The sequence below is a fragment of the Sceloporus undulatus genome, chromosome 4, assembly GCF_019175285.1.
Source record: "Sceloporus undulatus isolate JIND9_A2432 ecotype Alabama chromosome 4, SceUnd_v1.1, whole genome shotgun sequence".
NCBI classification, from domain to species: domain Eukaryota; kingdom Metazoa; phylum Chordata; class Lepidosauria; order Squamata; family Phrynosomatidae; genus Sceloporus; species Sceloporus undulatus.
The window spans coordinates 102209640-102230285 of record NC_056525.1 but is presented as its reverse complement, the minus strand read 5'-3'; the positions used below and the strand labels follow the sequence as shown (position 1 = coordinate 102230285).

The 20646-nt window shown below is 38.2% G+C and overlaps 1 protein-coding gene across 1 annotated transcript in view; it reads left to right on the top strand.

Annotated features, from left to right (window-relative positions):
- The window catches only part of COL24A1 (collagen type XXIV alpha 1 chain), a 225307-nt gene that overhangs the window by 82395 nt on the left and 122266 nt on the right, over positions 1–20646 (top strand). The window contains exons 15-20 of the mRNA XM_042463503.1: positions 5191–5244; positions 5342–5386; positions 5743–5796; positions 7136–7189; positions 7795–7848; positions 12927–12980. Of these exons, the coding sequence (XP_042319437.1) occupies positions 5191–5244; positions 5342–5386; positions 5743–5796; positions 7136–7189; positions 7795–7848; positions 12927–12980 (315 nt within the window). The remainder of the gene's footprint in view (positions 1–5190; positions 5245–5341; positions 5387–5742; positions 5797–7135; positions 7190–7794; positions 7849–12926; positions 12981–20646) is intronic.

Genomic DNA, 20646 nt, shown 5'->3' with positions numbered 1-20646 from the left:
CATTTGTTGTTGTTGTTGTGTGCCTTCAAATTGTTTCCGACTCTAAGACAAACCTGACACGGGGTTTTCTTGGTAAGATTTGTTCAGAGGAGGTTTGCCATTGCCATCCCCTGAAGCTGAGAACATGTGACTTGCCCAAGGTCACTCACCCACAGAAATAATAGATTAGATAAATATTAGTTCCCTGATCAAATGCTGTATTTTGTAGACTATCACTGTTGGGAAACCCTAGATGCAGAGCAATGCAGAGTTATAGTGAGGGAACTTTTAAAGGCGATAATAAATAAAATACAGTTATTGTTGTCCTGTGGCATTTTTTGTATTCTTAGGGTCGAAACAGACGGCCAAAAAGGAGCGTCTTGAGGCCATGGCGAACAGACACACAGCCCCAATCCAGCAAGTTTCCGAGCCAGATAGGAGTAGAAAAAAGCAGCTCCTATTTTGGGCAGATAAAAGCCACCCCTTTGCCTCTAGAGCCGGCTTTTCGACGGCTCCAGGACGAGTGGCATCTAAATTCCACGCCCCAAGCTGGATAAAAGCTGGCTGGCGTGTAATTGCCCTCAAGATAGCTAGAAGCCAAGCTAGCCCAAAGCTGGCTTAACACAGCCATCTGTTTCAGCCCTTAGTCTTTTGAAAGAATGTATTGTACAAAGAATAACATTCCTCCATTCTTTAGGTTATTTTTTCTTATAGAAGATTATCACACAGGGAAGGGTTAGGGATGGGATCACTCCTTCATCCTTATCGCATCTGTGACCTGAGTGAAAGTGATTGCATGAATCACTTTCACATGAAAGTGGGCTGAAAAGTGCTTTCGGCCATCATGGTAATAATGGGTCTTTCCATTATCACAAAAGACTGTAGATGACAGGAGAAAGCGCTTTCAGCTGATGGCTGAAAGTGCTTTTCAGCCTGCTTTCATGTGAAAGTGATTCATACTATCACTTTCACTTGTGCTTCCTGGGCAACTGAATGATGGGTTCAGCGTGCTGTGAGTGAAAGTGATTCACACAATCACTTTCACTGGTGCTTCCCTGCTGGTTAATGCCAGGTCATACATGAAAGTCCTTCCTGCCATCGGACAGGACAGGGACAGGACAATGATGTCCTGCCCCTCATGTGATAATTTCCATAGTACAGTGGACTCTTGTTATACACTGGGGTTTGGCTCCAAGATCCCCCGTGGATAACAAAATCCGTGGATGCTCAAGTCCCATTAAATATAAAGACATACCAAAATGGTGCCCCTAATAAAAAATGGAAAATCAAGGTTTGATATTTGCAATTTATACTTTTTTTGAATATTTTCAAACCGTGGATGCTTGAATCCGTGTATAAAATCAGTGTGTAAGAAGGGCCAATTGTATTCCACATATTGGAGGTTAATTGCTACATTGCCTTTCATATCATCATCATGTTTTCCTCCAGTACAAGATTATGAGCAGTGAGTTTCACATAGGCAAGGATGGAAAGAAATGATAGAAAGAAAGGGGAACAGAAAGGAACAAATTATACTCCTGTTTGGGTCTGCAATCCAGATAAGTAAACAGATAGGTCAAGTTGCAACCCAACTTATGCATCTTCATCAAGTAATTAAAAATAAATAAATAGCGGAAATCCCATATTGAAACGGGGTTGGATAGAAAAACCATCACTTATTCCATGTGTTAAGATATAATGTCACTACTTGTGCAGTAGAACTTTCCCTTCCCCTCTTCTTCCTGCAGTTTCCCATGTCTTCCTGAGTTCTGCTCTGAGGGTCTCTTCCATCCTGTTGATAGAAAGAAATCTGTAAATGACAGGCTTTAATTAGATGCAAACCTACAGTACCTCCTCTGTTTTACTTACTAAATTACTGCACTACATTCTTATAGTGCTGCTATTCCACTTTTACTGCTCTGGCTGCCTCCTGTTGCATTTTGGGATTAGCAGTTTAAGGAGAGGCATTTAGAGTTCTCAACCAGAGAGCTCTTAGGCCTCACTGAACTACAAATCCGAGAATGCAATAGGAGGCAGCCAGAGCAGTAAACGTGGAATAGCAGGACTATAAGAGTGTAGTGCGGTAATCTACCTATAGTTCACCATAGTCACCTTGGGAGACACATGAGGAGGCATTAATAGTTGATCAAGGCTGTTACACTTCTGTACCATCTGGTAGTGGCTAGAAGTATTTGCAGCCAGAATCACCTGCTGCTCTGGCCTCTGGTCATATTGGCTGCAAGCCTACTCAATTCTTTTCTGATTGCAAATTTTCCTTGCATTGTGGTACACTCGGGAAAGATTATAAATAACCATGGAACATGCATACCAATATGGGGCACATGATAATGATGTGTTCTGCATCAGATCATTTCACTCTATATGTGAGATCCTAAGCCATTTGTGATTGATGGCAAAAGTAGCTGACCTTTGTTTATGTACCTGTGGTCAAGTACCCTGAAACATATAAGTATTTAGAAAAAAGATTAAATATTTTACTGAAATATTGTATTTACATTTGCTCTCTGGAAGCATGCTCAGACTTTGGCAAGCCTCCTTACAAATTAAAAGCAATTTCTTCTCTTACTTTGTGAGGAGTGAGTTTTAGGCACAGTTGTGGTTGTGTTCTTTAGTCATCATATTACATGATGTTCTTTTCAATGCCATGATTTTGATTCTTCACAGCATTCTTTTATTTTGCTACCTAAAACAGAAATTTTAATGTGTTTCTTTTGGACGTTGTTAAGTAGCAAGTAACACAAGTAGAAAATATTCCTTCCCTGCCGTGGAAATATATTTCTATTCAGTAGAAACTTCTTAACTTCCATCCAAGTTCACATGCAATTCTAAATCAACACACAGAGGGCCTACGTTATTTCTTTTTCTTTGTTAGATCTGGAATAGTTTCAGCTGGCATTTAAATCAGCACAATCTTTGCCATATGCATATTTCCATAACATCAACATTGGGCTGATGGTTTCTAGACAAAAGCACATTAAGCCATTCAGTGCTTACAGACTGTGGCTGAGATCCGAGGCACACTTGCTTGGAAGCTATTTCCAGTTAAATCAGTGGCGCTTAGTTCCAATTAAGTGTGGTTTAAATCAATTCCCAATATTCTACTGTAAAAAAAAAAAAAAAACTAAACAACTGGAAAGAAACCAATGAAGACTTTGCCAGAAAATACTAAGACTAATGGCATGGTGGCTGCTTTTGAAGTTTGTGGAAATAAATGATGTGAAGAAATGTGTGTACATTTAAATGAAAGGGGCAATTACATATTTTCAATCAAAAATCTATCTACTCAAATCTTGGTGTAAAAGGGTCTCTAAGAACAGCCAGCAAATGTTGGTTCTACAACCTTCGTTTTATGGGAATATTTGATGTCAGCGTGCATGATCCAATTTGAACCCTTTTGCACAATGGCACTCCTGTGTCTGTACTTAGACACAGATGTTTGTGTTCATTTTGTTAATTGTTAATATAGAAATCTGCAAATTCAGCATCAAAGGAAGAGTAAAGAAGGTAAAAAACTTTCCCACTTGAATCGTTTGGGGCGGGATATGTGTAGGTGGTGTTTAAAGCATCAAATACCACTTCACACAAGTTTGTTCTGTATCTCAAAAGGATATTGTCAAACACTTAAGTGAAGATCATTAGAGGAAAAAAAGTAGAACTTTTGGATTTATAGACTCAGCATTTTTGACATCTCCTGATTTCAACATGGAAGATGGGTATCCAGCATTATCCATCCACTTTGGAATACTCTGTCCACTGTATTTTATAACCGCTACCTTGATTACAGCAGAGTACTTGAAGAAGATAGAAGTTTGAAACATTCTGTCTTGATACTTAATTTTTTTATTAATATTTTATTAACAATCTTTTTAATAAATATGTGTGGTTGTGTAAATGGAGAGGACCATTTATTTAAGCCACCTGCATGTAGTTAAAATAGTACAGTCTTAATAAGTTTGTTTCACAGAAAGGAGGGAGACAGGGGGAATTAAAAAAGCCCCCTTTGAATTTCATTGACAGCTTCTATCTCTAACAGTTACTTTGTCTTAATCCTGTCTTGTTTCAATTACTGTAATGAGTGCAGGGCTGTTAATCACAGAGTTTCTTGGAAGGGTTTTATTTATTGAGTTGCCATAAGTCAAAGCCAGCTTGATAGCACATAACAACAACTACCCACTTGTTCCCCCTTGAAAAGTGAAAAGATGCTGTAACAAGACCATCAGTGTGCCAGACAAACTGTCATCTTATGTGTGCTTTATCATCCATGTAACATTAGTCTTCAACCAACTTCATCAGCTCCAAGCTTGTTTCCAGCACTTTGTTGAACCCACATTGGGTCTCCTATAATATGGAAGAGGTTCACAGTGCTAATTGTCACTTAGAGTAGTTCTTTTGAAGTCAGTGCAATATATCTCATTGAGTTCACTGGGGTTTTTTAAAGTGTAACTAAGTTTCAAAACACACTGCAGAAATTGTCCAGTTTAAGACTGTTTTAACTGCCCTGGCTCAGTGCTAGGGAATCCTGGGAATTGTAGTGTAAGGCTAAATGTCTCACAAAACTACAGTTCCCAAAATTCCATAGCATTGACCCTTGGCTGTTAAAGTGGTATCAAACCAGATTATTTCTTCCATGTGGATGCTGCCATTGATCCATGTTCTACCACTGTCAGAGGTTCACTTGAAGGCTAGGTGCAAGAAGTAGGCTTTGTCCATGATGGTAAACAAATTTCACTTAGTTATTCTATATCTATGTCACTTTGTAATGGCAGCTTTCTGGGCAGCATTAACGTAAATGATAAAAATGCAGTGAAAGAAACATTTACAATATAAAAACAGCAAAGTGGAGATAAAGCCATAAAATATTGCATTGGAAGCAAGCTCATATCAATTCAGTAGCACCTCCTAAAATTCTAGGGCTCATTCTAGGAATGGATTGTAAAACTAGAAGTCTTGCTGTACTAAGTCTCAAAACTTCTAACACTTAGTTTTTAAAAAATTTCCTGAGGTGATTTAGCTATGGTTAATCACAGTTGATCTACGTCAGATCTAATATGTTATAATGGTAAGAAAAAGGTTAGGGGAATCCCAGAATTCAAGAAGCAAATATACTATATTATTTGGAAGCTTTCTAGACAGGTTTGTTCCTTGTGAAAATAAATGCAGAGAGCTATTGTGTTATTTATTGTTGTTTAGGGTGTTGTGGGACCAGTAGGACCATCTGGACCACCTGGAATTCCTGGACCTCTGGTAAAGTATTATGCAGCTCATAAACAAACATTGAACTAAAAACGTATCTCTTCCAAACAGTGAAGTAATTTTATTCTTGTATTTCTCTTTTGCATAGGGTCTTCCAGGGAGTATGGGGCAACCTGGATTGAAAGGTGATAAGGTGATCTAAATAGTTTCATTATCAGAGTTATTTTGACTTCAAACATCACATAAAATGATCCTTAAAAAATAATAATAAAGTAACTGCAATAAAGTTTCATATTTCATTGCTTTGTTTTGCATACAAGAATCTCCTCAGAAGATATGCTGCTGGCTACTGTAGTTCTCATTACTTTAAATAATCACATCAAACATTGTGGCCTGTTTTAATTATTAAAGGATCTGAAGTTTTATTCAATATACCTGGGCTATGAAAAAGCAAATCAGTGTTAAAATACTTCTATGACGCTTGGATTGTGTAAAACTTGTTATTTATAGCTTTCTTTATGTTGCTGAATGTAATAATGCATTGTTTAGGGTGAACAAGGCGTTGCAGGAGAGCCAGGGGAGCCAGGCTACCCAGGAGACAAGGTAACTAATAGCAACCAAATTTTGCAAAGGCTTAATCTTCTTAGAAATGTCCAGCACTTTAAATCTCAACAGGTTATTGTTTATAAATCCTTAAGCAAAACAGCCATATGTTATATATTGTTGTATATCTATTACTCATGAGGACTTAAATCTTATACAGATTTACTCAAAAGTAATCCCCATTGCCCTTAGTGAACAAGAGCTAAGGTTTTAGCATAATTCTGCCAGTGGCGCTTCTCTTTTTATTTTTCCCCCCTCTTGCATTTCTCTGAACTGCCCAAAAATCTGCTCTAGAGGACTTTCTATCACTCCAGTATAGACTTTGATGGGCTGCAGAGGAAAGGGGAAAATGTTTTTGTGAGTGTAACACCACTACTGCTTTTTAAGCCACTGGAACATACGCCATAATCAGTGTGTTTAGGATTGCTCAGTAAGGCAAATGAGTGTTTATGTACTTCCATAAGCTATGTTCCAGCTCCAAGATGTAAGTGGTTGCCTCCCCAAAATCCAGACCATGTTGTTTTCCCATAAGGTTTTTGTTGCCATCATAATCATTTTTCCATTATCTTACCATTCTTCAGATCATTAAAGATTTCATCCAGAATACCTTAAGACTGTTTACCTTACAAAGGTTGAAAAAGAAGTAGGTGGTAGAATAGGGAGTGAGGTGCATTATGCATCCCAGTATGAGCCTTCTGGATATTGTTATGTACCTGAGGGCTGTCTACATGATACAAGAATGGATAAAACTAAACTTAACATTATGAGGACTATAGTATATTTCTGTTTCCCATCTGCCTGTTCTTCCCTTCATTTTCTTGGCAGGGTATGTCTGACAGAATGGAGAAAGAGGCTGAAGAGAAGCCTTTTCCTCAGAGCATGACCACTGTGGGTTAGAATGAGTTCCTAGCCTGCTTGGGATCTGGCAATGTTTATGTTTTCCAGACAGGATGGAGATGTAGGAAGGGAACTAGGTATTTTGCTTTGCTTTAAAATTTTTGCATCTATGTGGCTTGGCATTCCAGTAGTAAATTTTTTCATAGCAGTAGCAAAGAAAATATGAGTATAGTAGCTATATATCACAGAACTCTGTAATGTTTGTGTGTGCGTGTACATATTAGCAAATACAAAATCATAATTATTTTGGCTGAGTTGCAGATCCAGTATATATGTATGGTATGGATGTATTCTTTAGTTTCATAGAAGTGCTTTTCCCCAAGCATTCAAAATCAGAGTTTCATCTGAGATAATACTGTAGTTTCTTCTTTCTACTTTCAGCAAGAATGCTCAGCCATAATTTTCACTTAAATTGTAACATCTCTTACTATTTTTCTTAAAGGGTGCTATTGGTTTGCCAGGACCACCAGGAGTCAGAGGAAAACCAGGTCCCCTGGTATGTCTTAACATATATCTTGTTTGTACTGGGAGCGGGGGTGGGAGGTTTTCTGAGCTGTTTATTTTAGCTGCACAATCCTATCATCACTATATTTTGACACTTTAATTGAGAGAACTTAACTGGCAGTTTTTGACCAGTACATGTAAAAGGTAGTTTGAATAACATTTGATACAAGACTGTAAAATGAAAGATATTCAAATAGTGTAGAAATAACAGTAACGTTGGCACTCTAAATCCATGGATTCTACATTCACAAATTCAACTAACTATGGTTAAAAAAAATATTCACACACCAAAAACATTCTAAAAGCAAGCCTTGATTTTGCCATTTTATGTAAGGGGCACAATTTTAATACACCATTGTATATCATGGGACTTGAGCATCCAGGGATCTTTGTATCCATTGGGCAGGGAGGGGGGCAGGTTCCTGGAACCAAACCACAGTGGCTATAGAGGGCCCTCTATTAAATTCCACAAACAAGCCTGAGTAATTGTTGCTCATTGGCACATCAATTTGGTGTGCCGTTTTATTAAGACATAGAAAGCATATTATGCAGCTCTGTTCATAAAAACTGAATTTCTAATGCAAGTCCTACTTTTAGGGTAAAATAGGAGATCCAGGACCCCGGGGACCATTGGGCCCTCCTGGACCTGAGGTAAGAAACCTTTTAAAGGTGTTACTAATGCATTGTATTTTGCATGGTAAACAACACAAGTAGGCCATGTTTTCATTGCTTTTGAAGGATGTCTGCCTTGTGTCCTAATAGAATACCTTCATTTTAAATATAGTTCACTTTTTTACGACCAGTTAGATGCTCAGGGGGTACAGTAAGTGGTTGCTGAACTTGGCAGCCACAAACTGAGCCCAAGCTAACGTTACCAGGTTTTACAGGACAGTCCCCCTCTTGCCTACCCAGCTCAAGATTAGTCAGTACATGTGAAGCAGAATTACATAAAGCCTACCACAAATCTCATGTAAGGAGGACTGCTTGTGAGAATTCTAGGTTCCTACAAGATTTTTGATCTCATTGAAGCCTAGTAGGATTGACTCTACAAGAGCAGTTCTTGACCTTTTGTGGGTTTATAGACCACACTGAGAATAAAATGAAAGCTGTGAATAAAATGAAAGCTTCATACATTTTTTAGAACAACAGGATGCAAATCAGAGACTTTTTTTGTCCCTGATTCACAGACACACCTGTAACATATCTGTGGACTCCTCCAGGTTTTTATGGGCCACAGGCTAATAACTCTGCAACATATAATTCAGCCACACAGACAGGAAAACCTATCCACAAAATAGAAAGGACTGGGGCATGAGGGTGTGTAATCAGGAAGGGAAAGAATGAGGACAGGAATAGAGAAAGTAATTCCCGAATAACAGCTTTCATTTTCCTTCACACATATAGGTCGACAATCAACGTGTTCCCTTCCTTTTGTTCTTTTATGTAATAAAACATTTTGAATTTAATTCCAGAAGTTTTATACAATTCCAAGTTTTTAAAAAACCCCACAAAAACCAAAAAGAAACACATAGTAAGGCAAATAAGGAGTGCAGCATCTACCAAAAAGTTCCAAAAATGTAGGCAACACATTTTTGCCTGTTAAATACTGCTTATTCTTTTATGGCACAGTCTTAAAAGCACATGATTTTGGGGCCTGTCATGGGGAAGCCTATGAGGATATTTCTGGCTTTCAATTTTGTTGAAGCTAGGCAGGTATGGATGTGGTCAAGTGCCTGGATAGAAGATCTCTACAACACTTTGTTTGGGATTCCACGAGAAAATGTAATGAATTGAATCCAGACTTGCTCATCTTTAGGCCGAAGAGAGATGTTAAGGCAGGAAAGAGACGTGAAGATCTGTGAAACGGTGAGAACCCACACCACCTGCCATTTCACAGATCTTTAGTCTCTTCGCCAGCCTCATTTTGTATCATTATGAAATATTGAACACTTCTGGTCCAAGCATTTTAGATAAGGAATAATCATCTTGTATGGCATTTGAGATGTGTGAGCATGATCTGCTATTTGAAGTATCGTGAGGCAGAAATCATGGGCACACCCAAACTCTTGAACTTACATAAAAATATTTTTTGAATCTGAACCCAGGGTTTTATTCTCTGTAATTCAAAATTAATGAGACCAAATGCATTGTGAATATTTACTTTATTGATAAGCCATCTGATGGTGGCTACTGTCCAGACATCTTCATTGCCAGTTATGGGAGTTTGAAGGTCTTGTTTTTATTCTGGTATTTCTTTGTCAGTAGAGAGACCTCTGTATTGTATTCTATAGGATTCTTTTAAAGCTGAATACATAGGCGGGGTACAGACCGCCGCTTTGCAGCGGTCTGGCGCTGCCGCCAGAAGGTCCGCGGGGGAGCCGGAGCCTTCAAACGGCCCGACTCCCGCGCGGACCGAAAAAAGAAGCTCCAAAATGGAGCTTCTTTCTGCGTCGCGTTTGCGACGTAGCGAGGCGCCAGGGGCGCGCTCGCTACGTCAGCAGCGGCGCGACGCGTCTGGACGCTGTGCGTCCGATACGTAAAGATGGCGCCGGCCATGTAGAAAGGCCGGCGCCATCTTGTACGGACGGAGTCCGTACGAGGCCCAGGGGCGTCTAAAAGAGACGCCCCTTTTTTAAAATGGGACGTCCTCCGGACGTCCCAAAGGGCCATCTAGAAAGCCCCTTAGTTTCTTAAAGAGAATCTTCTTCATAGGCTACAGCTGGAGTAAAGAAAACATTCATCATTATTTTCAAGAGACTCTTCATGCAATCCATAAATTAAAATGGTCTATCATTGTAGGTATAATTGTCTCAGGACAGTAAAGCATATGGAAGTCAGTTGCAATATATTTTGTATGCAAAACTTTGGAATCAAACCTGTGGGGAAAGGGGAGGTTTGATTGAAATATTACTTGGTGGTAACAAAATGCAGGTTTCCTTCTCATGAATTACTGGCTGAGCTGCATTATTTAGCTCCCAAATTTTTCCCCTTCAAACCATGTTTCACATCACAGTATGACATCTACAAGTTCTGAAGAGAGCACTGCAGGCACTGGACTGTCAAATAACCTCTGTTTAGTATTACTTTTTAAATATAAAATAGTAACAGCTGTTAGTTGGATATCAGTTTTGGTGTGTGTTAGTTTGGGGTTCATAATTTCATGCATTAATATTTATGAAGAAAATAGGGGTGTATTTTTAAACTCTCATTTCTCAAGTACCTAAAGCCTATGGGTATATTAGTTAATTCAGATACTTTGAGTTATATTTCTAAAGTAAGACTTCTTATTAAGGTTGCCAGAATGAAATTCCAATAATAAGAGACACCATGGAAACTGTGGTCTTCTGAAATAAGACACATTCCCTTAAAATAAAAGACAGCTGGTCACTGTATATTACATATAATCCCATTCCCTCACTTTCCAGTTTTGCTCTAGGATGTGAAAATTATTTTAAAATACAGAACATTTCTTTTGAGGTTCCTCTCAGTGTAATTAGTTACCTTTTTTCCTTATACTGAAATAATTCACAATTTAAAATGTCCCTCAAAGGTTGCTTTGTCCACAAGCAGTTCAGTTTTGCTACTCAAAATCTTCTGCCTCCCATTTTTATTTTTATTGTTATTTTTAAATATATTCAAAGCTCATGGGTCCCAGAGTCTCAGACTATATCCTCACAGAATAAGTAATATATGATCCAGACTGTCTATGTTGACATTTCTATATGAGAATGCCTTACAGACTATTTTTCCTTCTTTCCCCTTTTCTTCTTCTTCTTTTTTTGGCATATATGTAGCTTGCCCCACACAGTTCTGTGACAATACTAATCTTGGCAGGAGGGACTTAAATATCTGAACCAGGATAAAGTTTTTTCTCTTTAAGTCCAGACTCATAGTTTTTGTTTTTAGCATGTGATGGATGATGATGCTATTTCCAGAAAAGGATATGTTGAGAAATAATGGCCACATAATTATGAAATTACCTGTGACTCCCCCTCCAAATTTAAAACTCTTTTTTCCCACTTAAACAAGGACTGCCCACATCCACATGGTATACTTTCCTTTTAAATTGCACAAGCCAAACTTCTTTTAACTTTGGCAGAACCTTTAAAAGCAAATTTGCCTCAGGGGATTTGCTACTCAGAGAAAACGAGTCAAACATGAATTTGAGCAGTATTTTGATCATATAAATTATTTCAAGAAATGTTTGGTTCTGGCTATTAGGTTCCTATTGTATATCTTTATTTATTTATTTAATGATAAAAAATTAGCAACGTTCACTTGGCCACGAAGCTATTATGTAACCCACTGGTTCTCAAACGGTGGGGTAGGACCCCTGGGGTGTGTGTGCAAGAGTTGTTCAAGGGGAGCGTGAGACTTGGAGGCTCTGATCTCTCTTACTCCTCTTCCCAATTTGTGTGTGTGTGTATTATACACATGTTGAGTTAAATATTGAATTTACAGTGCTTACGCTGAAAGCCACGCAACGGAATTTTCAATGGCACGCGCGCCCGTGATGCATGAACCTTATTATTTTCAATGGGGCTCAAGCATATGCACCATTTGCCTTCCGCAGAGGGGTCCGGAACAGATCCCCCGCATACGGCAAGGGCGCACTGTACTTAAATATAAAGTTCTAATTTGTATGATGTTATTTACTTATAAAATGTTAAAATATGAATATATAAATGTGCAAATGAAAATAGGAACATTAAAAAACAAAAACAAAAATCTCCAAAAAGTGGTTTGAGCATTGGACTACAACTCAGAAGACCAGGGTTCAAATATCCTCTCAACCATGGGAACCCACTGCATGACTTTGGGCAAGTCATAATCTCTCAGCTTCAGTGGAGTGTAAAGGCAAACCGCCTACAAACAAGTCTTGACAAGAACCCCCTGTGATAGGTTTACCTTAGGATCACCATACATCAGAAACAACACACAACAAGAACAACAACTGCAAAGCCACTGTGTCATTTGGAATACAAGTGACCTGTGTGGAAGGTTGGGATTCCCCCCCTCCAATTTTCTCCTGAGAGTTACCTTCTCCCCGTGAAATCAAAGGGAGGGAAAATAACTATGCCAGCCTAAAGCTAATTTAGCCATGGAGGTCTAGTCTTTTAGCTGTAACCACATATTTCAGGGTTTGGCAGAAACATTGTGGGGTTAGATTTACAGTTTGAGACTTTTCTATGCATGTAACTGGGACATTTGGTATGGAATTCCCTTGCCAACAGAGCTCCTCTCAATTTTCGGAGGAATACCACCTCACCATCTTAACCCCCTCCAGTCATCAGATCTGAGAATTAGGTTAGGATTGTGTAGTTTGGTTCCTTACCTGTAGTAAAGGTAGTTTGGTTCCTTACCTATAGCAAAGGAGCTTCACAATATGTACAGGAAGAGAAAGGGATAGGAAAAGGTTTTACTGGCAGCCTTTATATTTCATAGGAATCTGATAGCTATTTGTATCCAATAGAGAAAGATTTCTCTCTCTCTCTCTCTCTCTCTCTCTCTCTCTCACACACACACACACACGTTTAAATTAGAATTTATACTTAACTTTATTTTTTTTACAAAAATCTCTAACATAAAATGAATAAAATCTGTCTCAAATAATTCACAGGAATTAACATTTTCTCCATGAAGTTATTGGTCTTATAAATGAGCAAGATGCTAAATGTAGGACTCTGTTCTTGATTTGTTTGTTTGTATGCTTGTATATTGATTTCTAGGGGTTTCCAGGAGATATTGGTGTTCCTGGCCTGAATGGCCCTGAAGGCACTAAGGTAGGAATACATGAATGTTTATTGTAAATGTTTTCATGATACAGAATATCCAATTTACAGAAAAAGCACAACATTATTTATTTTGAAATCACTGTTCATGTATTTTAAGGTCTTGACAGAAAGATCAGTTTGTGAGAAATTCTATAGATTAATTTAGATAAACTTGATGAGCTTTGCATATAGCTCTATCTCTCTCAGTAAGCCCATATACTCACTGCTGAGTTCAGCTGAATGAGAAAATGAAGCAAAAGCTGTGGTCAGAAAAGAATCAGAGTCTTGTAGGATAGTCAGCTGTCTCTCCTTCTTTGCTCAAAACCTTGATAAGGGATCTTGGAAGCCAGAACAGATTCTACACATGTTTTCATGCTGTTCTAAATGCAATAGGTAAGCCCAGTGACCAGCTCTCTGTTTTGACTGTGAATCTCCAGCCTCTCAGTTCTGAGTGTAAACACATTAGAAGTGTGGCAAAACCTCTGTGTCAGTCATGAATGATAGCAAAAAGATGTCTCTAGAATTTCTTGATTACCTGTGCATCTGAAAATCAGTCAGTTCTTGACAACTTTGTTTTCCCAGTTGTTAAAGGTTTTCTAGTTGCCATCAACAGACACTCAAGAACAAGAGTAGATGATGTAAATGGCCAGGAATTCTTCATCAAAGTTGCGGTGTTCTTACTTTGGAGTGGGAGGACTAACCAAAATACCCAAACATATATGGAGTCTCAAAGGAGCAGCACCATTAGAACAATTCAGCTGGGTTCGGAAGACGAAGCTCCCTCCAAATTATTATTCTAGGAATGATTCACTCAGTGTTTTCTTGCTTCTTTTTGGATACATTTCTAGGACACTGGATCCAGTGAAGATAGAGAAAATGTAGATGATTTAATCAGTTAATTGGTTTATTTAATATTTATCCTACCTTTCTCCCGGTACAGCACCCAAGGTGGCCTACAACAAATAAAAAAAAAATAAAATATAGCTAAAATCTTATACAAAAGTTTAAAAACAATTCTGTTAAAAGCATGTAGCTAAAAACAATTTAAAACACATTTAAAACATAATAAAAAGATAATAGCACACCACGCCACATTTAAACAACCTTCTGCCACATAAGTGGAGAATCAAAGACATGCCTAAATAAAAGGTCTTTGCCTACCAATGAAAACAGAACAGAGCGGGGGCTAACCATGAGAGAGAATTCCACAGCCTGGGAGCAGCCGCCGAGAAGCTGAATGCCTACTGACTCTTGATCAAGGCCAGTCATGAGGATGATCCTGACATAGAAGCCTAGTGAATATTACAGGAAGTATTTGAAGGGACCTTGACCAGAATCTAGATCTACAAGTGGCTGAAATTAATAGCCAAAAAAATACAAGGGAACACATTTGGAAGTCAATACAAGTTGAATAAAAACTGTGCCTGCCACTGGCTGAAATGACCATGTGAATATGTTCCTAGGTTTTTGTTACAGTGCCTATCAAGTCTAAGTAAACCTTGTATTAACTTCCATTTAAACAATTTTTCAAGGAGAAACCATGTTATTGTCTTACAGCAAAAAGGGGTTTTAAAAGGTATTGTGGTACCTTAAAAGGCTTTTGCTCTTTATAAGCCTTTTGCTGTAATAAACAAGCTATAAGCCCTTCGGAGCTCAAAAGCAAGGGGCTGGCTCATGTTAACTATCCAAAATAGTTTGGCTAAAACAAGGCTACAGCTTTATTGCATATAGCTGGATAGTGTTGGCATATTACACAGATCCAGAGAGTGACACCCACCTATCAGATCAAACCACCACCCCAGCTCACATGCTGGATAGCCATGGAGTGGCCCCACAAAATCCACATAGTCACAAGGGCTGTATGTATCATCCATGCCACCTCAGTGTGAGACAGGTCTGCAACTCCTGTGCTGGGCATGATCTTGCTCACCCACACCCCCAAAGTCCTCAATGAGGAGTTTGGCATCTCCAATGAGGCTGATGATGGGCACACAGAACCTACATCCCCTATAAAATCAGATCCAGCCCCCATTCCCCATGTTGAGACAAAATGAATCATTATAACACCAGCAGTAAGATGTACAAGGGAAGGAGGTGTGAAGGCAGTAAATGCCAGAATGCTAGAAAAGTAGCCAGACACATCATATAACCCCCTCCACCGGCTAGACCAGAATGAGCCATGTTGTCCACATATCCACCAGAGAAGCAGCACCTACTGAGTGCATATTGACTCTTCCTTCCTCTACCCATGAAAACATCACAGTTTTTTAACAGTTTAACATGCTGTAAGACTATTCGTAGTTCTTGATTGTGACATTTTCCCAAGTGTAAGAACTAAAGAAAAGCAATCTTTCTACAGCAGTAATTTAATATCAACTGTTGTGCGAGACACAAATATTGGATATTACGCCAGTGTTTCAGGCATTTGTGTGGATGCAGATATTTCTGATCAGGAAGTATGTTCACATTTTCCCTTGCTTAATATTCAGTATAGTATCCCAAACCACAGTGGACAAGTTGATGGTTATTCACCCAAGTATCTCTGCCAAAATGCTGATTAGTTAGCTGGAAACTTCAGATTTGTTTGATACAATAATAACTTGCATGAAGAGACTTTATGGTCTCTATAGCTTTTTTGGCTCTCGTAGCCAGAGAACTTGGACAGCCGCCTCTAATCAAAGAAAATTGGTGGATTACTTTGGAGATGAGCATTACCAAAATGGAAAAGCTTTTACACAGTCCATAATACAGAGAGCCCAGGCCTACATGAAACTGGAAATGTTCAGCTTTTATGCTCCCAGCTGTCTTGTGTTGACTGCGGTTTTGAGGAGTTTCCTCTATCTTATTTTTGGAAGACAGCTTCACTAAGCTCTTCTTTTCCTCATTCTTCTGTTTTAAGCTTCCACAGAAGTTAAATGTACACTAGCTGCCAAGAAAGCAGGACAGACCTTCTGTGTCAATGCTTGTTTAAGCTGTTGACCCTCATGAATGAAACATCTATTTTTATACTATCTACAAATTGTAGATTGGCTGGATTTTTCTCCTCACCCACTCCAGAATCCCTACAATAATCAACACATATAATTCTTAATAGTATCATTATGGACCATGGTTTAAACATACAATTCAGCTTTTGAACAACATGTTATAAAGAATTAACTTTGAGATGTTTATGAGCAACACTTTCACATAATTAGAAGTATTTCTGTTTCATGCCCTTTATAAAAATTTATTGAGGATGTACTTGCTTGTATGCTTTTCTTTGTGGTGTACTTGCAAGTAGTATCTCTGACCTCTGTCACAAGAGGAAAGATGTGGGGCAGACTGCATTACTTACAATTGTTTTCATCGCCATTAGAATCGTGTTCTTAGTTGATAATCAGTATTTTAATTGATTTAAAATATTTTAATTGATGAAAACATGTTCTTCATTAACTGGGAAACAGATTTTAATATTTTAAAATATATATATATACAGGTTCCTATAAAGACGTTTTGGTAACAAATACCATATTATTAGAAACATTCTTATGTGTGAGATAACAGAAAACATCCCTTCTAAAGACCAAACTAGATTTAAAATTAGTTGCATTCTTGTCATTTAGTTTGATCTTAGCTAAGCAACTCCTATTATTCCTGAGCATTAACCATGCTGGCTGATGGGAAATGGAGTTTGCCAGCATATAGGACCACACTTTCATCACCACTGCCTTAGATTATGGTGGCAACAATTCTTATGTCATGGTCTAAAACCAAAGAAAGTATTTCTCCTCTCTTAAGAGTTACATGCATTTACCATCCAATCCTAACCTCAGAATATAGCTGGAAGAAGGATCTTAGCCATCTCTGCCCTTGTAGCCAAAAGGCACTGTGGCCACCATGGAAGTAATCATGGCTAGATGAGAAATCCAAATGTTTTTAAGTGGTCATGGAACTCCTGTGTCCATTCAATAATTACAACACCAAACCTAGCCATCATCTGCTGCCCACTCACAGCCCCAGATAGCCAACAGGGCTCTGAACCATATTGTCTCCTGTCAGAAAGGCAGAGGAGACTGCTTCTGCAAAAACCCTTCTGCCACAGCATTGTTTGTTTATGCATTATCTTCCCTTTTGACATTTTTTTTATTTAAAAAACATTGTAAACTTATTTCATTAACCATCTTCATACCTAGAAATCCCGGAAGTAAATATTAATGGATTTTGAAACATTTCTTTGTTTAAGTAACATACATCCAGACTGTTGGCAGCTATAGCTCACTTTCTTTCTGAATTAAACATAAATCAGTACTGAATTAAACATTCAGTCTTATACCTGAAAAGGTTTACTTTTAGTGTTTGAAAAAGCAACAAATTACCACCCTTCACAAAAGCATCCCACCCACAAAGTACTTCTGCAATGTTTCTATCTATGTCATGGCTTATGATTTTGCTTCGTCTTGTTTTTATTATGTGACAATTGGTGTGATAAATTTTGTTGTTTCCATTGTGCTGTATTATTGTATTACTATGTGTTGTCCTAGAAGCCATCAGGATGAAGTGCAGCCTAGAAATTCTTAAAATGAAGGAATGAATGAATTATACACAAGCCTGTGACCTTTTATTAAATGACTTGTAATACTTTTTTGGACTGTAGCACTCAGAATCACCCAGCCAGGATAGATTCTGGTAGTTTTTGTCCAAAAAAGCAATTATTCTAAGCTGATGGAGAAAAAACAAGCCAATAGCAGTGACTCATACATGACTATTCTGTAATGCCTGATGAGAAAAAGACCCACTGAGGCTTACTCCCAGGCAAGTGTGCATGTTGTAGCTGCAGAAACAGAATGTACAGTCACCTCTCTGTAAAAGTAACTCTGCATTTTTTTTCAAGGTGTGTGTGTGAGAGAGACTGCATGAAGCAACCACAGGCAATGCAGAATCACTCACTCCTCCCTCCCCCAAACAGAAGTGAATTAGAATTGAGCAATCACAAATCAAAGCATTATGTGTAGATAAAACAGCAGGTAGCCTCATCTGGATGAATCTTTTGGCTCAGGAGCACTTTGAATCAATTAATTTGTGCCTCAGGCTGCAAGACTTTAAGTGTGCTCTCTGGTTAGGAACTAACCATCCTTAAGTATTGTGCAATGGAATTAGCTAATAATTTTTCTAATTTACTTTCAGGATTTTTTTTTACTTCTTGCGTGATATAAATGACTGTTAACAAGTTTATTAATCTTGTAAGAGAAGATTAATTGAAAAGTTGCATAGCTATGTGAAGTACATTTGTCTGCCTGTACATTTTCTGGATTGCTTCTTGGCATGTTTGAGAAATATTCAAAGAAGCTTGTTTTCTTTTTCTTTTTCTAACTAAAATCTTAAGAGTGAGGATAGAAACTTCAGTTAATCATGTTGAAATAAATAATGTCTGAGGAGCTGTAGTAGAAAAGAAGTCTTATGATAATCTACATTATACTAATTAATAGTGAAGAGTAGATTGGTTTGTTGACATGTATTTTGGAAAGAACATCAACAGTCATGCAGCAGTATTTATGTTCATGTAGTGTCTAGACTTAAAACTTAGGTTTCTGAATGTGAGTTTTGGCTCGTTCCAACAATTTCAAATCCAGTAAATACCAAGTCTGACCTTTTCCTGTCCAACTGAGAAATAGTGTTTAAAGATAAAAACACAACCTACATTGTACAATGTATAAACTGGCAGCTTTCGTTGACAAATAAGTTTAATTAACTCAAAAACATCAAGAAAGATTCACGGATCTGTCATAAATCATATAGCTTTTCCTTGCATGAAGAGTATTAACATATGTTTGTAGCATCAAGGGAGCCAAGAGAATGTATTGCAGTGTTGAATCCAGGATGTTGGGTTTAGTAGGATCAAAGGGAAAAGCACAGCCTATAATCATGGAATAGTCTGAATCAGCTGGGTTGTTCCGAGGGAAAAGGTTGATGACAGAAGTTGGGGAGGAAAGACTGCATAGACTAGAAAGAGGAGCTCTGTATCATTTCTGCTCTTAATGATAGTGCATGGTGTGAGGATGCTGGTGGACGTAGATCACCTGACACTGTGTTGCCAAATCTCAGTCAGTGGCAGCTGATTGAATGAGCCAAACATAGATCCTTTGAGACCAAATCTAACAACAATTCCTTTTCTGCATAGACTTGTAGTCATGATGTCACATGTTGCTAATCAATCAAAAACTGTAAAAATGGCAGTTGGACGATATGCCCTACCTATGAAATAATGGTCAAGTAATGTTTATATTTGGCATTGAACATTCTTGGTGTTTAATGATCTGTTTAGTAGATGATAGCTACTAGTGTGGTTAACCTATGATGGATCGAGTTTTCATAGGTATACTGCTTGAAATAATCGATCTCCCCTCCTTAGAAATGTTGAAAACATAGGAAATGGTAAACCAGTTACCATGTTGGGTAGGGTCATTATTCATTAGGCTTCTCATAAGACGAATTTGTTGTAAACACGCTCAAATTGGTAGTCATCTGGTAGCGTGTATATGACCTTTTGTGTAGTCTGTAACTTCTAAATCCCACTTCTATGGAGGTGGGATTTAAATTTCAGAATTTTAATTAGGATGCCCCTGTAGATTAATGGCACATGTGAGCTAACTAGTATGATGTCACCCCTTTCTACAGCTTGGCTGTGTCCCAAAAATGTCCCAAATTTTTCAATTGGAAGGGGATGGAAAAAGCTTGGGAAATGTAAAAAAGCCTTCTAGGGGCACACATGGTCTTCAGGGCGCACAATTCTCATCCTTGTCTAGCTCTGTTTATCACATGGTTAAAACTGCTGTTCAGCATTTATTCTCCAGTGTCTAGCAAAACTAGACTGATGCTTCCTAGAAGAATTCAGTAACTTTTCCATCAAAGACACATTGTTTTCAAACAGTGTTAGTTCAGTGCTTCTCAAGGTATGTGATGCAGTAGTGCAGCATTTTTTAAACTGACGTGCAAGGAAGTGGTACCATATTATTATCATATTTGCCTAATTTCCTGGAAACCCACCACAGTCTGGCAGCCAATGACTGAAATATGGCATTGGTCCATGGATAACCACTTTTGGTAGTACCATACTGGATGATGTAAAGCATAAATTCCAAAAAATTGTGTATTGGGGCACACAAATGTATTGTGAGAAAACTAGTAGTGTGCATTAATAAATAATGCAAAGGCAATTATGACTTCAAAGTACCCACTCCTAAAGAAAAATGCCAGCTGCATTTCTGGGTGATTGGCAAGCAGTCCTTGTATCTTCCTATTCCCCCCCACCCCAAACTAATGTAGGATTGCTTTTTCTCTTTTCCTAGTAAGACAGAATCATTCAGGCTTCAATGCTCTGGAAGCCTGCATGAAAGTAAATCCCATGAGAGTTTCTTGTCCTGTTGCACAGTCATGCATGTGAATGCATATAAATTATTTCTGATGCATCAAAGCAGGTGTCCCATTGTTTCTACACATGATTAAGTGTTCTATCTTTGCTTCTACCATTTAGCTTGTGCTGGGATAGTTCTTTAATTTTTGTAATCCTCTCATTCAATGAGTTACAATGTACAAATGCAGCAAATTTACCTTTTTCCAGAGACCTGTTAGAATCCTGGCTTGAATCATTATTTTGATCTTGCCACCTTCTGATTTGTAGTAATACTTAGAAAGA